At 45.1% G+C, this 20001-nt stretch overlaps 1 protein-coding gene across 1 annotated transcript in view; it reads left to right on the top strand.

Moving 5' to 3' along the window:
- Positions 1-9326, top strand: part of AMMECR1L (AMMECR1 like) — a 31347-nt gene extending 22021 nt beyond the window's left edge. The window contains exons 5-7 of the mRNA XM_016187186.2: positions 542-632; positions 5919-6015; positions 7649-9326. Of these exons, the coding sequence (XP_016042672.1) occupies positions 542-632; positions 5919-6015; positions 7649-7760 (300 nt within the window). The 3' untranslated portion in view covers positions 7761-9326. The remainder of the gene's footprint in view (positions 1-541; positions 633-5918; positions 6016-7648) is intronic.
- Positions 9327-20001: the final 10675 nt, after the last annotated feature.

Genomic DNA, 20001 nt, shown 5'->3' with positions numbered 1-20001 from the left:
TTTATCTTACCAAGTTAGTTCTGAAGGAACGTCATCCAACCCAGATTCAAACCCTGCCACGTTCATTTAGTAGAAGGGAATTTTTAGGAGTATTGGATGAAGTGTTGAAAGAATTTCTTTTCTTTTCTTTTTTTAAGATTTTGTTTATTTACTTATTAAATGAGAAACATAGGAAGAGAGAGAAAGAGCCAGACATCACTCTGGTACATGTGCTGCCAGGGATTGAACTGAGGACTTCATGCTTGAGAGTCCAGTGCTTTATCCACTGCGCCACCTCCCGGACCACGAAAGAATTTCTATATCTGATAGAGGTTGCTATACAAAGCTACACATCTTTCCTTAGGCTGGTTTTAAATTTTTTATCTTATTTTATTTCTATATTTTTTTGCTTCTATACCTGAGAGAGTTAGTCTTGGGAAAGAAGTTTCCCTTTTTCCCTGACTTGAGTTGAACTGGCTGGGGGAACGTCAGTTTATGTGAGGAAGACTGGCATTCTGCTAGGGAAAGGAGACGCTACTTATCTGGTTGTATTTCTCTGTAGGTAGGGGTCCATGGGATTCGAATTGAATTCATCAATGAAAAAGGCGTCAGACGCACAGCCACATACTTACCTGAGGTCGCTAAGGAACAAGGTGAGTTAGACAAACAGAATTTCAGTGAATATTGCTGTTCAGTGTTACACAAGGAGGGGCTGGAAAGTGGAGTGGGTTGTCTTTCAGCCCGACTACGACTCAGAATCAGTGGCTACCTTCCTCCTAATATCTTTTCTTAATTTTAATTTTAATTTTATTTTCTTTTTGCCTTCAGGGCTATTTCTGGGACTCGGTGCATGCACCACAAATCCACTGCCCCTGGAGGCTTCTTCCTCTTTTTTCCCCATTTTTTGTTGCCCTGGTTGTTTTATTGTTGTGGTGATTATTATTGTTATTGCTGTCGTTGTCGTTGGATAAGATAGAAATGGAGAGGACAGGAAGACAGGGCGAAAGACAGACAGACACCCGTGGACCCGCTTCACCACTTGTGAAGCAACCCGCCTGCAAGTGGGGAGCCGGGGGCTCGAACCGGGATCCTTACGAGGGTCCTTGAGTTTTGCGCCACGTGCGCTTAACCCACTGAGCTACTGCCCCTTTCCTCTTAATGCCTGTCAAATCTTTATACAGTGAAAAACTCCAAAAGCTACCGGGTGTGGGGGGAGGGTTGAAGACTTTCCTTACCTGCTTGTCTCACTTTCAGTGAATATTTGTTTTATTTCCTTGCCCCTAAAGCTACAGTGGTAATCATAGCAAAATCCCAACACTCACTAGAGACTGTTACAGAGTGCAAGGTATTCTCAGTATCAGTAGAGCTTGGACTTTAGGTCATGGCTTATTAAACAATGTTACACTTAGAAAAAGACAAAACAGGGTGGAGGGTAGATAGCTTAATGGTTATGCAACTCTCTTGCCTGAGGCTCCGAAGTCCCAGGTTTAGTCCCCTTAAGCCAGAGCTGAGCAGTGCTCTGGTAAAAAATTAAAAAATTAAAATTAAAAAAAAAAAAAAAAACCAACGGGGTCTGGGCTGTCCTAAACAACAACAACAGAAATAACAACAATATGTCGCACCAAAGTAAAAGACTCTCGGGTGGGGGGTGGGGGGAGAATACAGGTCCAAGAAGGATGACAGAGGACCTAGTGGGGGTTGTATTGTTATATGGGAAACTGGGGAATGTTATGCATGTGCAAACTATTGTATTTACTGTTGAATGTAAAACATTAATTCTCCAGTAAAGAAATAAAAAACAAAAAAATAAATAACAACAATAATAGCAACAACGATAAACAACAAGCCCAACAAAAGGGAAAAAAATAGCCTCCAGGAGCAGTGGGTTCATAATGCAGGCAGCAAGTCCCAGCAATAACCCGAGAGGCAAAAAAAAAAAAAAAAGGCAAACCGCACAGTTTCACCCTCTCCATCTCTGTGTGTATGCCTCTCTTTAAAGAAGTGGACAGGGCAGAGGGTAGACAGGATAATGGCTATGCAAACACACTCTCATGCCTGAGGCTCCAAAGTCCCCGGTTCAGTCCCCCACACCACCATAAGCCAGAGCTGAACAGTGCTCGGGTTAAAAAAAAAAAAAAAAAAAAGGAGTCGGGCGGTGGCGCAGCGGGTTAAGCGCAGGTGGCGCAAAGCACAAGGACCGGCGGAAGGATCCCGGTTCGAGCCCCTGGCTCCCCACCTGCAGGGGAGTCGCTTCACAGGCGGTGAAGCAGGTCTGCAGGTGTCTGTCTTTCTCTCCTCCTCTCTGTCTTCCCCTCCTCTCTCCATTTCTCTCTGTCCTATCCAACAACGAATAGCCTCAACAAGGGCAATAATAATAACCACAACGAGGCTACAACAACAAGGGCAACAAAAGGGGGAAAAAATGGCCTCCAGGAGCGGTGGATTCATGGTGCAGGCACCGAGCCCAGCAATCACCCTGGAGGAGGAAAAAAAAAAAAGAAGTAGACAGGAATGATAAGTGAGTTGGACAGATTTTCCCTTTGAATGAATATCTAGACAAAATCTTTAAATGTCGTTTGTGCATGTTGTGATATATACATATATATATGTAGCCTTACTTTCATGCCATTACTGTGTATACATGTATATTTACTTTCTCTTTGGAAAGCGAAACTGTTTATTGGGTATAAACCTGGAACAGAGAGGAATATACAGTTCATATGAGTGACTTAATTCTGCAGAGAGTAATCACTTTGTTGGTTTCTTTCTTTTAAAGATTTTATTTATTCGTCAGTGAGAAAGATAGGAGGGGAGAGAGAGAGAGAGAGAGAGAACCAGACTTCACTCCGGTACATTTGCTGCCAGGGATTGAACTCAGAACCCTAAACTTGAGAGCCCAGTACCACTATGCCACCTCCCAGACCACCCTTGTTGGTTTCTATTGTGTTTGTGTTAAAACTTTTTCAAAAAGCAGTGTGGATGCGGAGAAGACAAACCACCTTTTGTTACCGGGGTGAGTCAGCAGTAGACACCTGCCTTGCAGTGCGTGAGGCCCAGCGTCCAGTCCTCAGCACCTTGTGGAAACAACAGACTATTGTTGCCACTTGAACATTGTTTGGTCAGGTGCTGAGACAGCTATTTGAGTGTAGGACGTGCATACCTGAGTAGCTGGATTCTGGTTCCTGAAACTTTATGGTTGAATAGCAGCCTATCAGAGAAACAAATTAGGTGTTTGTTTGTTTGTTTTTTGTCTCCAGGCTTATTACTGTGGTTTGGGGCCTGTACTACGAATCCACTGCTCCTAGAGGCTATTTTCCCCTTTTTGTTGCTCTTATTTGTTGTTGTTGTTGTTATTGCTGGATAGGACAGAGAGAAATGGAGAGAGGAGGGGAAGACAGAGAGGGGGAGAGAAAGACAGACACCTGCAGACCTGCTTCACTGCCTGTGAAGCGACTCCCCTGTCTTTCTCTCCCCCTCTGTCTTCCCCTCCTCTCTCCATTTCTCTCTGTCCTATCCAACAACAACCACATCAATAACAACAACAATAACTACAACAACAATAAAAAAAAGACAACAAGGGCAACAAAAGGGAAAATAAATAAATAAAATTTAAAAAAAAAAGAAAAAGAAAGCGGAACTCCTTGTGGCTCAGAAGTCTGTTGCGGTGGATAGAGCTTTGGACTCTCAGCTGAGCTCCTGGGTCCAGTTTCTAGCATTGCATGTGCCAGAGTGATGCATTAGTTCCCTCTTGTTAATAAGATGAAGAAAGAAAGGAGTTGGGTGGTAGCAGGTGGCGCGAAGCTCAAGGACCGGCCTAACGATCCCGGTTTGAGCCCCCAGGCTCCCCACATGCAGGGGAGTCACTTCACAGGCACTGAAGCAGGTCTGCAGGTTTTGTTTTTTTTTTTTTTTAATATTTATTTATTCCCTTTTGTTGCCCTTGTTATTTTATTGTTGTAGTTATTATTGTTGATGATGTCATCGTTGTTGGATAGGACAGAGAGAAATGGAGAGAGGAGGGAAAGACAGGGGGAGAGAAAGACAGATACCTGCAGACCTGCTTCACCGCTTGTGAAGTGACTCCCCTGTAGGTAGGGACCGCCTGGGGCTCGAACCGGGATCCTTATACAGGTCTCTGTGCTTTGCGCCACGTGTACTTAACCCGCCATGTGTACTGCCCAGCTCCCAGTCTGCAGGTTTGTCTTTCTCTCCCTCTCTGTCTTCATTTCTTTCTGTTCTATCCAACAATGATGACAACAATAGTAACTACAATAATAAAACAAGGGCTACAAAAGAGAATAAATAAATAAATAAATATTTTATAAAAAATGGAGAAAGAAAATGGGGTTCGGGTGGTAGCGCAGCGGGTTAAGCACATATGATGCGAAGCACAAGGACCAGCATAAGGATCCCGGTTCGAGCCCCCGGCTCCCCACCTGCAGGGGAGTCGCTTCCCAGGCGGTGAAGCAGGTCTGCAGGTGTCTGTCTTTCTCTCCCCCTCTCTGTCTTCCCCTCTTCTTTCCATTTCTCTCTGTCCTATCCAATAACGATGACGTCAGTAACAACAATAATAAACCACCTCAACAATAAATAAAAAAGTGGAAAAAATAGCCTCCAAGAGCAGTGGATTTGTGGTACAGGCACCGAGCCGCAGCTCTTTTTCTCTTTAACCCTGGAGGCAAAAGAAAGAAAAAAAAATAAATAAAACAGAACTCCTGCACAGAGGTAAATAGCATAATGGTTATACAAAGAGACTCTCGATCCAGAGACTCCAAAGTCTCAGGTTCAGCCCCCTGCACCACCATAAGCCAGAGCTGAGCAGTGCTCTGGTTAAAAAATAAAAAGGGGGTTCGGACGGTAGCACAGTGGGTTCAGCGGTGAAGCAGGTCTGCAGGTGTCCATCTTTTTCTTCCCCTCCTCTCTCCATTTCTCTCTGTCCTATCCAACAACGATGACATTAATAACAACAACAATAACAACTACAACAATAAAAAACAAGGGCTACAAAAGGGAAAATAAATATATATAAAAAAACCTCAAAAATCACTAAAATGGAAACCAAACAAAGGAATTCAAGCTGAAAATTTTGTTTTCTCTTTCCCTTTCTCTGTCTCTGTAACAGCCTGGTTACTAGCATAGAACAGCCACTCTGTGTTTGTTGGTAGCTTATTTCTTTTTGTCTTTTCTTTTTTTCTTTTTTTTGTCTCCAGGGTTATTGCTGGTGCTCAGTGCCTGCTCTGTGAATCCACTGGAGTCCATTTTTTCGCCCTCGTTGTTATTGTTATTGTTGGATAAGATAGAGAGAAATCGAGAAAGCAAGGGAATACAGAGAAGGAGGAAATACAGACAGACACTGCAGACCTGCTTCACCGCCTGTGAGGCGACCCACCTGCGGGGGGGGGGGGGGGGAGCCAGGGGCTCGAACCGGGATCCTTATGCCGGTCCTTGCACTTTGCGTTATGTTCGCTTAACCTGCTGCACTACTGCCCAGCCCCCTTGTTGATAGATTATTTCCTCCTTGATAAGTATGCTGGGGTCCTCTCTGATAGAAAAGACACAGGCAGAAGGGAGCCAGGGGCAATCATAGCGTGTCTCTAAGTCAGAAATCCTACTTGCTCTGTCATTGAGGCAGACATAGCTGTAGGGGTGTAGGGCCGCTGCTCAGGGAGTCTTCTGCTTCTAGCAGACTTGACTGCTTTCCCTTTTATCTCTCTCTTTTCTCAAAGATTTGTTTATATATTAATGGCAGAGAGAACAGAGAAGCAGGGCATCATGTGGCACACACAATGCCGAGAATGAGACTTAGAACCTCGTGTCTGAGGGTCCAACATTGTTCGCACTGTGCCACCTCCTCCCCACTGCTTCTGCTCCCTTGCCATGTTAGCGCACGCTCCTCTAGGGCCACTGGACACTGACCTCAGTGTGCCTGTCTTCCTCAGACTGGGATCAGATCCAGACAATAGACTCCTTGCTTAGGAAAGGTGGCTTTAAGGCTCCGATTACCAGTGAATTCAGAAAAACCATCAAGCTCACCAGGTAAGCCACACTCTCAGCGTCCTTGTTTTGATGTAGTTGGGATTGGATGGAGGATGGTTTTTGATGGAAAGGGGAAGAAAAGAACGTTCTCTTCTAATGTCCTATATCAAAGGAGCATGAGTGCTGTTTAAGTAGCGGCATCCTGGGCATTTCTGTAGCCAAGCTGACAAGGGAACTGAAGCAGCTTTTAGGCTGCTGAGCAAGTCCTGGAATGTCTTTGCCAAACCCAGTTGTTGGGCGCCTGAGGGAGAGCGTTGGAAGTCAGGAGACAAGTTCAAGGACTGGTGAAGTCCCAGGTGATCACATGACAGGAGATGCAGGCAGCATGTTAATGGAAGAAGAGTCGGAAAGGATCCTTACGCAATCAGTGCTGAAAGGAAATAACGTCCTGTCGGGAGTGTGTCCGTCTGCGGAGACACAGCCGAGTGGAGTAGAATAATGCTCATGAGCTCGGGGTCTGAATCCCCGCGCCACACTTCCTGGCTGGGACTCTGCCTCTCCCAGCCCGTTTGCTGTCTGTAGTAAGTGAGTGATGATCCCTTGGGGCTGCTGTAGTGTGTGGTGAGGTAATAACGTACGAAGAACCCCTAGCCGGAGACCAGGCAGTATTTTAGATGAGCAGTCAACGTCAGTTCTCTTCCCACCCCTACTGAACATGGAGACACCGAGAGACTTAGCTTGTAAAGTGCTGACTAAGCAGCTACTGTAAGCTCCCGGGTCTGTTTGGAAGATAACCCAGTGTTTTTGAAATGCTTTGGATTCCAAATAAATTTAAAAGAAAAAGATCTTCAAATACCAAGCATTACTACTACTACTACTATTATTATTATAATTTATTTGAACAGCCATTTCCCTGTCAAAATTCAGGAATAATCACCTTGCAGTGGAGCAGTGATTACAGTGGGAAAGAGATGGCTCTGGGTAAGGATTGTCACGCCCAGCTCCTGTGGTCTGTAGTAGGCTCCGTAGGTTTGTAACACCCCATGCTTCGCATCCTGACTCATGGCTCTTTCCAGAGCAAAGCCAAAGTGCTAAGAATTCTGTTCTGATGACCCTGTGATATGATCTGGCATATTCATCTGGGACTTGAGACCTGTCCTATGTAGCCCCAGGACCCTTTAACCTGCTTCATCAGAATTTGACCCAGACTTAGGTATTTGTGTCCTTTGAGTTATAACTGACTTGTTTGTCGCTTTGTTTTTTCCTACTGCAAACTGAGGTTGCTTTTCTGTCAAAGCGATTATACTTTACCCTGAAAGTCGATGTGCGGTTCACGCTGGGTGCTGGTGCCGCCGGCTCCCTCCCTGCCACCCGTGCCATTTGACTCTGAAATTCTTCATCCACACCCAGTAGCAGGTTGCCTAAGAGCAGCATATCTAGTGTTCAGAGGTGGGATGTGCAGAGAGTTCATTCTTGGGTGACTTGCGGTTGTGCTTCTTCATCCCGTCCATCTGTGATGACATTGTTTCCCTGTGCTGTCTTCTCATTTTCTGTAAGTAAGATCGCACTTGGTCTTCCATTTTATTTCATCACTTTGGAAATGTGGAATAAGCTTTTGGTTTTTGCCGCTAACGACTTGACAAAAGGAAGCCCCCCCTGGGTTCCTAATACCCTCTCCTGTCTGCTCACACAGGTACCGCAGTGAGAAGGTGACAATCAGCTATGCAGAGTACATCGCTTCTCGACAGCACTGTTTCCAGAACGGCACTCTTCATGCCCCGCCCCTCTACAATCATTACTCCTGACACGCGGCTGCATGACCAGTCTCGCCCCCCTGTGGCCGCCAGTGGCTATGACATCATTGGAGCAGACGCCTCCTCTTCCTGGTCCAGTTACTTCTATTACTGCACCATTTTATGACGCTAGCTTCCGTTGCCGAGCCTGCCTGCTGACTGAGGGGAGGGCAGGGGTTACTCTGAATGAAGCAGAACTTACGGGGCCCAAGCCTTATCTCAGCCTTTCCTCAATATGGGGTTCTGTTGGATTGGGGCTCCTCCATGACTAGTGAGAATTACTTTGTGGGTTCAAAAGACTCTGGCATGCAGGTGCCACTGGTGACTTGCTACCTGCGTGTTGGCCATACAGTGGAAGCTGGAATTGACGATCCAAGAAGGCTTAACCCCCCCGCCACGCACACACCCTCCTACAACCTCCCCAGATCAAGTAAGTGTATTCTCCTGGCAGTCTGGGCAACGGAGAACCAACGAGAAACATTTTTAGGTTGTTTTAAAGTCCTTTTGTTTTTTTTAAACTTCCAGTTTATTGCATACCAACCAAGAGTTGATCGCAACCTCCACGCTTCATTAAGTGGACGCCATGTTAGGGTTGAATGTGGGCGCCAAGAGCTCTTTGCGTCTCCTGGACAGAGACCCACACCCAGATCGGAAGCCCTCCGGATGGCATTGCAGATCTCATTGCTCAATTAGCCTTGAAGGTTTCAATTCTCATCCCACTATCGGTTGGATTTTTTTTGGCACTCTTCCTGCATTGAGTCTCCTGGTATTGAACAGAGCTCTGTGGTGTAGCCTGCGAAGGAATGGACTAGGATGCCTATGGGAGGCCCTGATGTCGTCGCTGCATGCAGTGTGAAAAGAGAGACCTCTTCCTTACCACCCGGCTACCTCACTCCATGGTAGCAGTGCCTATAGCTGGATCTAGGTTCTCAGAAGGCATAGCTGTTCACAGAAGCACTCGGGTTGGGCTTTAAAAGGACATGTCAGAGGAGGGAATCCAGGGTTTCTGAGTTGTCTTTCTTATCAGGCAAACATTCCGAGGGACCTTTAAGCTGAGGAGTTCTTTTTCTAGCTTGTGCCTGTAGAAGTGGGAAGACTAGATGTTGCAGTCCTTCATGGGACTTCAGAGCCAAGCTGTGTAATTCATCAAACAAGGTGAATCTTCATCTTGCCTAACATGCTGGGAACCTTCATCCCCAGTAGGGCAGCGTCCCAGACAGCTCGTTTTATTCTAGGTCACTCAGACTTTCATATGGCATAGTTCCCCATTCCATTGTTGCCGATTCCAAACAGCTGTCAGCAAGTCACTCCTCCCTCTTGCCTGTTCGCTCATTTAGTGACAGAGTTCGTACAAGTTGGAGACTCGGAAGATGCTTTGAAAACCTTGTCACAGAGGCACTTCTGAAGTAATTCACAGGAAGAGGTGTGGCCAGTGGGAAGAAAGGACCCTAGGGGTGACACACTGGTGTTCAGCCACATTCACAGAAAACTCTTGAAGTGAACTGGGTTTCTGTACACCCGGTGAACACAATGCTTTGTTTAATTTTTTAAGGTGGTGGTGGTGGTGGTGGTGGTGGTGGTGGTGGTGGTGGTGGTGGTGGTGGTGGTGGTGGTGGTGGTGGTGGTGGTGGTCTGGCTCTCCGAAACAGGCAGATACTCAAGTCAAAAGATCCTTTTTGAATTTCCTTCTGTTGGGGAGGGGGAGCAGGGACACATCCTAAGAAATGATTCATGTGCTCGACGTTGCTGTCTTGTCTCTTGGGAGAAAACAGTCTGAGTGGATAGAAGCAGGTTTACTTGGCAGCGTGTGCGGGAGTGGGTCGGGAGCCGCCAGGGCGCAGGAACCAGGCCGTGCTTCCTGCTGTGCCGTGTCTGGCCTCCCGCCCCCGGCAGCGTTAGTGGCAGAGGTGGGGGGGGGGGGGGCGCTTCTGAAGATGGAGGAATTGATTTTCCTGCTGCTGAGAGGAACAACCGTTCTGTAACAACTGTGACATCAGTTAACTCTTAGGTGCCATGGATCGATGTCAGAGTGGTGAGTTCTGGACTAAACCACCCGCCTCCAATTTGTACAACAGTATTGGTACATAGGGCTACATTCATTACTGTTCAAGTGTTATGTGTTAAAAGTTGTGTTTCATTTCTTAAGATTAAAAAAAAAAAAAAAGCAAAAAAAATTGGTGCTAAACTTTCGCCCCCGAACGCGCTCAGTGAGACTGGCCATGCAGGCATTTACAGTGCCGTGTTCTTCAAGCCGATTTTTTTCCCTTGTAGAAATAGTACCCTGATTTGTCTTTCCCAGTGTAGAGTTTTTGTTGTTTTTGTTTGTTTTTATTTTTTTTTCCATTTTATTGAGGGTGGGGTAGGATACCTGCCATTTAAGAAAATTGAACAGAAATTTTTAAAACCCACCAAACGGGTTAAAGTCAGCACACAAGCATCGGGCTGCTTCGGCCCAGCACCACACTGAACGGGCACAGTGGTTCTTGAGTGGAGAAGCCTTACCCCCTGCACATTCCCTCTCGCTCCCATTCAAGTCTAGCAGTGGGGATGCTCAGGTTCCTCTTGCCTTGTTAAGGGGGCTTAGGAATCGACCAAGGAGACAGTTTGGCTCCATAAAGAATGGCGGTGCACCGGACTGCACCCTGAATGTGGTTTAGTCAGGAAGCAGTCTGGAGGTGTGTGTTCACGGTGGTCACCTCCTGAACATGTATGGCAGGTGGCTCTCAGGAAGAAAAAGGCTGAGTCTGGGTCGTTCCCGTGGCAGCTTTGCATAGGGAGGTGGCGGCTTCCGTCTGGGACTGAGCCGCTTTCTGCAAAGCAGGGCTGAGGGCGGCCAGTGAGGGCGGGTGAGCGGTAGACTTAGAGAGAAGGGGCCGTTTCCTGCTTGGTAGTTCCTTCGTCCCTGGGCTGCCCCAGCTGAAGGGAAGGTAACCACTGTCTCAAGAGAGCCGGCCCAAACGTGGCTGGCTTGGTTTGGAGTTCGTTCCACCCCTAGCTGTGAGTGCCTTTTGGTCTGGAAAGTTAGTCTGTCTCATTATACCCACAGCTAGGACATTCTCTCTGTAATTACCAATTGTTCTTGTTTTCTGTTAACAGAAAGAGAATGTCTTTGATCACTAGCGTTTGCTGGAGTTGGACTGCTTTCTTTCCACTGTGAGGTTCTGAAACTTTTTCGCTTCGTAATATTAAAGTAACTCATGTTAGAGACCTTTCAGCGTGAAAGGTTTATAGTTGAGACAGTACATATATTTTATTGTTTATTATAAAAAAATCATCTATACAAAGATCCAGGGTGTTAATATTTGCACAAGATCTCTCTCCCGTGATATGTTAACAGCTATCCTTTCACTAACAGTTGATGTTCTTTTCTATTGCGATTCTGGAGCCTAGGGAGCTGTCTTTTCTTTCCTGTTCTGTTTCCCTTCATTTTCCTGAAGCAAAAGACGTACGGCCTTCAGTGCAAAGACTTCAGACCAATATTTGTATTACACGTGGTTGCCTCTTGGCTCTATGACTTATATGACTTCTGAGTGCAAATCATTGAACTCTTTAACGAAGTATTGTAGAGAATAAATCATAATGGGTAAAACTTGTTCTTTGTCCTGTCCTTTTTTTAAAGTCAGCCAATCAGATAGCTTGCCGTCAGGCTGTGTGTTTTGTACGGTATTTATGACCCCAATAAACTTGAACTTGATTATTAGTGTGTGTGCATGGTTGATAATATTACTACTGTTGGGAGTCGGGCGGCAGCGCAGCGGGTTAAGCACAGGTGGCACAAAGCGCAAGGACCAGCGTAAGGATCCCGGTTCGAGCCCCCGGCTCCCCACCTGCAGGGGAGTCGCTTCCCAGGCGGTGAAGCAGGTCTGCAAGGTGTCTATCTCTCCCCCTCTCTCCATTTCTCTGTCCTATCTAACAAAGACATCAATAGCAACAACAATAATAACTACAACAACAACAACAACAACAAAAAAAGGGCTACAAAAGGGAAAATAAATATAAAAAAGATACTGCTACTGCTTTTTAAAATATGTTTATTTATTGGATAGAGATAGAGAAATTGAGAGGGAGGAGAGAGACAGAAAGACACCTACACCACTCATGAAACATTCCCCCTGCAGGTGGGGACCAAGGGCTTGAACCCTGGTCCTGGCTCATTATAACCAGGAGCCCTCAACCAGGTGCACCACTGCCTGGCCCCACTGCTTTTTTTAAGCCGCATTTTCTGAACTGTAAGGCAATTAAACTTTAAAGTTTATGCTTTTTTAGGAGGAGGGCTCATGGTTCTTAGTAGATTTTCCAGTGAGACTGATCTTATCCCAAAATCTAAAGATTGAAGGGGAGGAATATGTTCAGAATATAACTATAAACATTAATGAAGAGAAGCACAGACCCTAGGATTTATTGAGTTTCTCTAGCCAAATGGGGAAAATGTTCATTGCTTCCAGATGACCCAAGAAAGGACAAGAATATGCTTGGAGAAAATGTGTTTTTTTTGTTTGTTTGTTTGTTTTTTTTAATAGAGAACCGGGAGTTGGGCGGTAGCACAGCGGGTTAAACGCAGAGGCTCAAGTCACAAGGACCAGCCTAAGGATCCCGGTTCGAGCCCCCAGATCCCCACCTCCCCAGAAGTCGCTTCACAGGCGGTGAAACAGGTCTGCAGGTGTCTGTCTTTCTCTCTCCCCCTCTGTCTTTCCCTCCTCTCTCCATTTCTCTCTGTCCTGTCCAACAATGACGACATCAATAACTACAACAATAATAACTACAACAATAAAACAACGGGCAACAAAAGTGAATAAATATTTTTAAAAAATAAAATAAAAAAACAGAGAATCAGAGTTATCACTCTGGCTTATGTGATGCCAGTGGTCAAATTTGAGCCCTTAGGCTTGGGATAACGCTTTGTCCACTGAAATACTTTCCAGGCCACAACAGAAGTTTTCCTCTTAAAATTTTTTGATTCTCGTTTATTGGATAGAGTCACCCAGGAGTTGAGGGGGAGGGGGTAGCAAGGAGAGAGATGCCTCCAACACTGCTTCACATTTGCAGGGCTTTCCCGGTCCCCTCAGGGCTCAAGCCCAGGTCCTCGTGCTCAGGTAGATGTACCACCACCTGGCCCTTCCTTTTCCTCTCCCTCTCCCTCTCCCTCTCCTGCCCTACCCCCACCCCCAAGCAGAGTTCTATTCAGCTCTGGCTTAGATGGTGCTGAGGATTGAACCCCAGGACCTCAGCCTCAGGCATGAAAGTCATTTACATAGCCATTATTCGGTCTCCCCAGCCCCAGAGTAGGATTTCAAACACATGTTATGGGTATTGATCTTCAGGCCCTAGGCTCAATATCCACCACCACCTAAGTGGCAGAAATAAACGTGTGTGAAAATATGCCTTCTCGGGAGTCGGGTGGTAGCGCAGCGAGTTAAGCTCCGGTGGCACAAAGCGCAAAGACCCCGCGTAAGGATCTCGGTTTGAGCCCCCAGCTCCCCACCTGCAGGGGAGTCGCTTCACAGGCAGTGAAGCAGGTCTGCAGGTGTCTCTGTCTTTCTCTCCCCCTCTGTCGTCCCCTCCTCTCTCCATTTATCTCTGTCCTATCCAACAACGACATCAATAACAACAACTACGACAATAAAACAAGGGCAACAAAAAGGGAATATTTAATCTCCCATTTCTCTCTGTCCTATCCATCAACAATAATAACTACAATAAAACAATAAGGGCAACAACAAAAGGATAAATATTTAATCTCTCGGTTTCTCTCTTTCCTATCCAACAACAATGACATCAGTAACAACAATAATAATAACAAGGGCAACAAAAAGGGAATAAATATTTAATCTCTCCATTTCTCTGTCCTATCCAACAACAATAACATCAATAACAACAACAACAAGGGCAACAAAAAGGGAATAAATAAATAATCTCTCCACTTGTCTCCTATCCAACAGCAATGACATCAATAACAACAATAATAACTACAACAATAAAATAACAAGGGCAACAAAAAGGGAATAAATAAATATTTAAAAAAAAAAAAAAAACAGCTGAGCCCAGGCCTTGATGGGGATGAGACTAGGTTCATGGGCTGCTGAGTTCAGGCTGTGAGATGGGCACAGGTCAGGACGGTGCCCAGCTGGAGGTGGGACAGCATGAGCTGAGGCCTAGATGCCGCTGAGGTGAGACGTGTTTCCTGACAGGGGCCTTTGTGCCCTCGTCTCAGGCCTGGCTGCACTGAGCCTGGGCCCTGGTGTGGCTGAGCCGCAGCCTTTGCGTGATTGAGTATCTGAGCTCAGGTATGTCATGGCTGAGCCAAGGACTAGAACTGGCCGGCCGGGCAGCTGCATCTAGGTTATCAGATATCTGGGCCCAGCACACAACTTCTAGGAACCTAGGCCGGGGCAGAGATGAGCTACAGGTACCGTGTTCAGTGCCATGAACTGAGGCTTGGAGGCAGCTGAGCTGAGGCCTAAAGCTTCTGAGGGTTTGAGTCCTCAGTTCAGCCCTGGCACAGTTTGCCAGAGCCTGGGTGTGACAAAGCCTCGGAACTCAGGCTGGCGCAGGGTTGAGCTGGACTTAGATGTCGCAGCAGACTGCCACACTGCTCACCTGACACCTCTTGGTCCTGGCTTTGACTTCCTCCCCCCACACATACGTAGGAGTAAAAAGGACGCCCAAGCGCTCCCCAGAGAAGAACCCCCGTCCTTGCCCTTGCTCCCTGCCATGTGTAGTATGTATCCCTTCCTGTGGGCATCTTCTCCACTGAGAACACCCTTCCTTTCTCAAAGCTGAAGCTGGAGTGCTCTCAGGTGTCCCTCCTCTCACACATGGAGTAAAGCAACTTCCAGATGCCCCTCCAGAGAGGACTCCTTTCCCTCCCTCATGCTGAGTTAGGAAATATCCCCCCAGGAGTCGGATGGTAGCACAGCGAGTTAAGCAGGTGGGGCAAAGTGCAAGGACCGGTCTAAGGATCCTGGTTCGAGCCCCCGGCTCCCCACCTGCAGGGGAGTCGCTTCATAGGCGGTGAAACAGGTCTGCAGGTGTCTCTCTTTGTCTTCCCCTCCCCTCTCCATTTCTCTCTGTCCAACAACGACGAAATCAATATCTACAACCATAACTACAACAACAATAAAAAAACAAGGGCAACAAAAGGGAAAATAAGTAAATATAAAAAATAAATTAAAAAAAAAAAGATTCGACTTCCAGAGGCAGAGCTATGAGCAGTAGATCACTTCCTCTCCTCTCCTCTCCTCTCCTCTCCTCTCCTCTCCTCTCCTCTCCTCTCCTCTCCTCTCCTCTCCTCTCCTCTCCTCTCCTCTCCTCTCCTCTCCTCTCCTCTCCCGGATCAACTAGGAATACCAAAGGAGACCACCCGGGACCGAAACAAGACAGGACTAGAATGACCACAGGAACCCAGTAAATCACCCGTGAGTACAAACACGCGTGGCCGGTGACAGAGAGGAGAGAGGGGCCTAAGGAGAGTTTAAGTGACTGCTAACAGTTCAGCAGTTAATCAGTGGAGACACCACCTCCAGTCTGCTCCACAACAAGGGGACAGCTGAAGGGAGGAAAGGACTCCCCAGAGACTCACCAAGTGCAACTCTGAGTCTCCATTGCTACTACCCTCAGAATCTGGAGCAGCGACAGGGAGGGACACCAGGGGACAGAGATCTAATCAGGAAACTCAGGAGAAGACCTATACCTCAGTGGCATAGCTGAGGGGCTGTGAAAGTCTCTTTGCATAACCACTGGATTATCTCTGCCACACCCTGCTTTATCTCTTGGTCAGGAGTCAGTGATTAAGCTAAGAAGCCTATTGATAGTTTAAAAGCCCTCAGGCTCCCATAGCCTACAGGGAAGGAAAAAAAAAAAAGAGGCTTTTAAACCACTGAGCTCCAACTCAGGGATTGAAACAACTATTGATTTCCACCACTGTGAACCCTTTAATTAATTTACTTAGACACAAGTCAATCCAGGCAATAGTGATCAATAATTTGAAAAGTACTGATAAAGGGAACTCATAACATAATATATAAAATGGTTAAAACAACAAGAAAAAATATTGGAGACTCGACACCAGGTTCCAGGTGTCATCAGGATGCCGGCCAGGCTTCCCTGGATTGAAGACCCCACCAATGTGTCCTGGAGCTCAGCTTCCCCAGAGACCCACCCTACTAGGGAAAGAGAGAGGCAGACTGGGAGTATGGACCAACCAGTCAACGCCCATGTTCAGCGGGGAAGCAATTACAGAAGCCAGACCTTCTACCTTCTGCAACCCACAATGACCCTGGGTCCATGCTCCCAGAGGGATAGAGAATGGGAAAGCTACTGGGGAGGGGGTGGGATATGGAGATTGGGTGGTGGGAATTGTGTGGAGTTGTACCCCTCCTACCCTATGGTTTTGTTAAAAATAATAATAATAATAAAAATTAAAAAAATATCTGAGACTCGAACCAGGAAAAGAGTCCAGCTAAAAGTCCTCCAGAGGGTGAAGCACAAGATAATGAGTTCAACATCCAAACATTAGCTAAGGAAATAATAACAGGAGTGAGTAAAGAATTTGAAAAAATTGTAATCAGAAATGCAGGAACAACAAATGAGAATGTGGAAGAAAATACTAATTATCTCATAGTTATTAGAGAGCTGAAAGCTGAAATCGCTGAGCTAAGAAGGCAACTAGCTGAACAAGCTAAAACAGTATCAGAGCAGGGCAACAAAACAGATGAACTCCAGAAAACAGTAGAGGGCAGAGAGAATAGAATCTATGAGGCTGAAGACAGAATTAGCAAGATTGAGGATGAATTAGAGACAACTAAAAAAAGAAGCAAGAGATCTCAAAAAAGAGATTAAGAGATGTTGAAAACAACAACAGAGTCCTATGGGATGACTTCAAAAGAAACAATATACGCATTATTGGCTTACCAGAGGAAGAAAGAGAAGGGGAGGAAGAAAGCATTCTCCAGGCCATAATAGCTGAAAATTTCTCTAGTCTAGACAACATCAAAGACATAAAGATTCAAGAAGCCCAGAGGGTCCCAAATAGAATTAACCCAGACCTAAAGACACCAAGACATATCATACTTAGAATGGAAAGGAATAAGGATAAAGAAAGGATCCTGAAGTCTGCAAGAGAAAAACAAAGAGTCACCTACAAAGCAAAACCCATAAGATTAGCAGCAGACTTCTCCATACAAACACTAAAGGCCAGAAGAGAATGTCAAGATATCTACCGAGTGCTCAATGAGAAAGGCTTTCAGCCAAGAATACTATATCCTGCTAGACTGTCATTCAGACTAGATGGAGGCATCAAAACCTTCTCAGACAAGCAACAGTTGAAGGAAGCAACCATCACCAAGCCTGCCCTGAAAGAAGTTCTGAAAGGTCTCCTATAAACAACCAGACCACCACAAATAGGACATATATCAAAACACTCTAAAACTCTACAAGAATGGCGTTAAAATATCTTCAAGCTTTGATATCAATAAATGTCAATGGCCTGAATTCACCTATTAAAAGACACAGAGTAGGAAGATGGATCAGAAAACACAACCCAACAATATGCTGTCTACAGGAAACCCACCTAACTCAACAAGACAAACACAGACTTAAAGTGAAAGGATGGAAAACTATCATACAAGCCAATGGCCCACAAAAAAGGGCAGGAACAGCTATTCTCATATCTGACATGATAGACTTTAAAATAGATAAGATTAAAAAAGATAGGAATGGACACTACTTAATGCTCAGAGGATCAGTCAATCAAAATGATTGTTCACCATGACCAAGTGGGGTTTATCCCAGGCATGCAAGGTTGGTTTAATATACGTAAATCAATCAATGTGATCCACCACATCAACAAAAGCAAGACCAAAAACCATATGGTCATATCAATAGATGCAGAGAAAGCCTTTGACAAAATACAACATCCCTTTATGATCAAAACACTACAAAAAATGGGAATAGATGGAAAATTCCTCAAGATAGTGGAGTCTATATATAGCAAACCTACAGCCAACATCATACTCAATGGTGAAAAACTGGAAGCATTTCCACTCAGATCAGGTACTAGACAGGGCTGCCCACTATCACCATTATTATTCAACATAGTGTTAGAAGTTCTTGCCATAGCAGTCAGGCAGGAGCAAGGAATTCAAGGGATACAGATTGGAAGAGAAGAAGTCAAACTCTCCTTATTTGCAGATGACATGATAGTATACATGGAAAAACCTAAGGAATCCAGCAAGAAGCTTTTGGAAATCATCAGGCAATACAGTAAGGTGTCAGGCTATAAAATTAACATTCAAAAGTCAGTGGCATTCCTCTATGCAAACACTAAGTTAGAAAAAATTGAAATCCAGAAATCAATTCCTTTTACTATAGCAACAAAAACAATAAAATATCTAGGAGTAAACCTAACCAAAGAAGTGAAAGACTTGTATACTGAAAATTATGAGTCACTACTCAAAGAAATTGAGAAAGACACAAAGAAGTGGAAAGATATTCCATGTTCATGGGTTGGAAGAATTGACATCATCAAAATGAATATACTACCCAGAGCCATCTACAAATTTAATGCTATCCCCATCAAGATCCCAAGCACATTTTTTTGGAAAATAGAAAAAATGCTACAAATGTCTATCTGGAACCAGAAAAGACCTAGAATTGCCAAAACAATCTTGAGAAAAAAGAACAGAACCGGAGGCATCACACTCCCGGATCTCAAACTGTATTATAGAGCCATTGTCATCAAAACTGCTTGGTACTGGAACATGAACAGACATACTGACCAGTGGAATAGAACTGAGAGCCCAGAAATGAGGCCCCACACCTATGGACATCTAATCTTTGACAAAGGGGCCCAGACTATTACATGGGGAAAGCAGAGTCTCTTCAACAAATGGTGTTGGAAGCAATGAGTTGAAACATGCAGAAGAATGAAACTGAATCACTGTATTTCACCAAATACAAAAGTAAATTCCAAGTGGATCAACGACTTGGATGTTAGACCACAAACTATCAAATACTTAGAGGAAAATATTGGCAGAACTCTTTTCCGCATAAATTTTAAAGACATTTTCAACGAAACGAATCCAATTACAAAGACAAGTATAAACCTATGGGACTACATCAAATTAAAAAGCTTCTTCACAGCAAAAGAAACCACTACCCAAATCAACAGACCCCTCACAGAATGGGAGAAGATCTTTACATGCCATACATCAGATAAGAGTTTAATAACCAACATACATAAAGAGCTTGCCAGACTCAACAACAAGACAACAAATAACCCCATCCAAAAATGGGGGGAGGAGTTGGACAGAATATTCACCACAGAAGAGATCCAAAAAGCCGAGAGAAACACATGAAAAAATGCTCCAAGTCTCTGATTGTCAGAGAAATGCAAATAAAGACAACAATGAGATATCACTTCACTCCTGTGAGAATGTCACACATCAGAAAAGGTAACAGCAGCAAATGATGGAGAGGGTGTGGGGTCAAAGGAACCCTCCTGCACTGCTGGTGGGAATGTCAATTGGTCCAACCTCTGTGGAGAACAGTCTGGAGAACTCTCAGAAGGCTAGAAATGGATCTACCCTATGACCCTGCAATTTCCCTCCTGGGGATATATCCTAAGGAACCCAACACACCCATCCAAAAAGATCTGTGTACACATATGTTCTTGGCAGCACAATTTGTAATAGCCAAAACCTGGAAGCAACCCAGGTGTCCAACAACAGGTGAGTGGCTGAGCAAGGTGTGGTATATGTACACAATGGAATACTACTCAGCTGTAAAAAATGGTGAATTCACCGTTTTCAGCCGATCTTGGATGGACCTTGAAAAAATCATGTTGAGTGAAATAAGTCAGAAACAGAAGGATGAATATGGGATGATCTCACTCTCAGGCCGAAGTTGAAAAACAAGATCAGAAACGAAAACACAAGTAGAACCTGAAATGGAATTGGCGTATTGCACCAAAGTAAAAGACTCTGGGGTGGGTGGGTGGTTGGGGAGAATACAGGTCCATGAAGGATGATAAATGACATAGTGGGGGTTGTATTGCTAAACGGGAAACTGGGGAATGTTATGCATGTACAAACTATTGTATTTACTGTTGAATGTAAAACATTTAATTCCCCAATAAAGAAATAAATTTAAAAAAGGAGAAATATCCCCCCAAGAAGCCCCACCCTTGAGTTGTCCTTCCCCTTCCAGATGTGAAGTTTGGATACCACACTACCCCCTTCAGTGAGGAACAAATTCC

This window comes from Erinaceus europaeus, chromosome 18 (genome assembly GCF_950295315.1).
Source record: "Erinaceus europaeus chromosome 18, mEriEur2.1, whole genome shotgun sequence".
NCBI classification, from domain to species: Eukaryota; Metazoa; Chordata; class Mammalia; order Eulipotyphla; family Erinaceidae; genus Erinaceus; species Erinaceus europaeus.
Note: the sequence above shows the minus strand (reverse complement) of the source record. Positions and strands in the feature narration are given on the sequence as shown.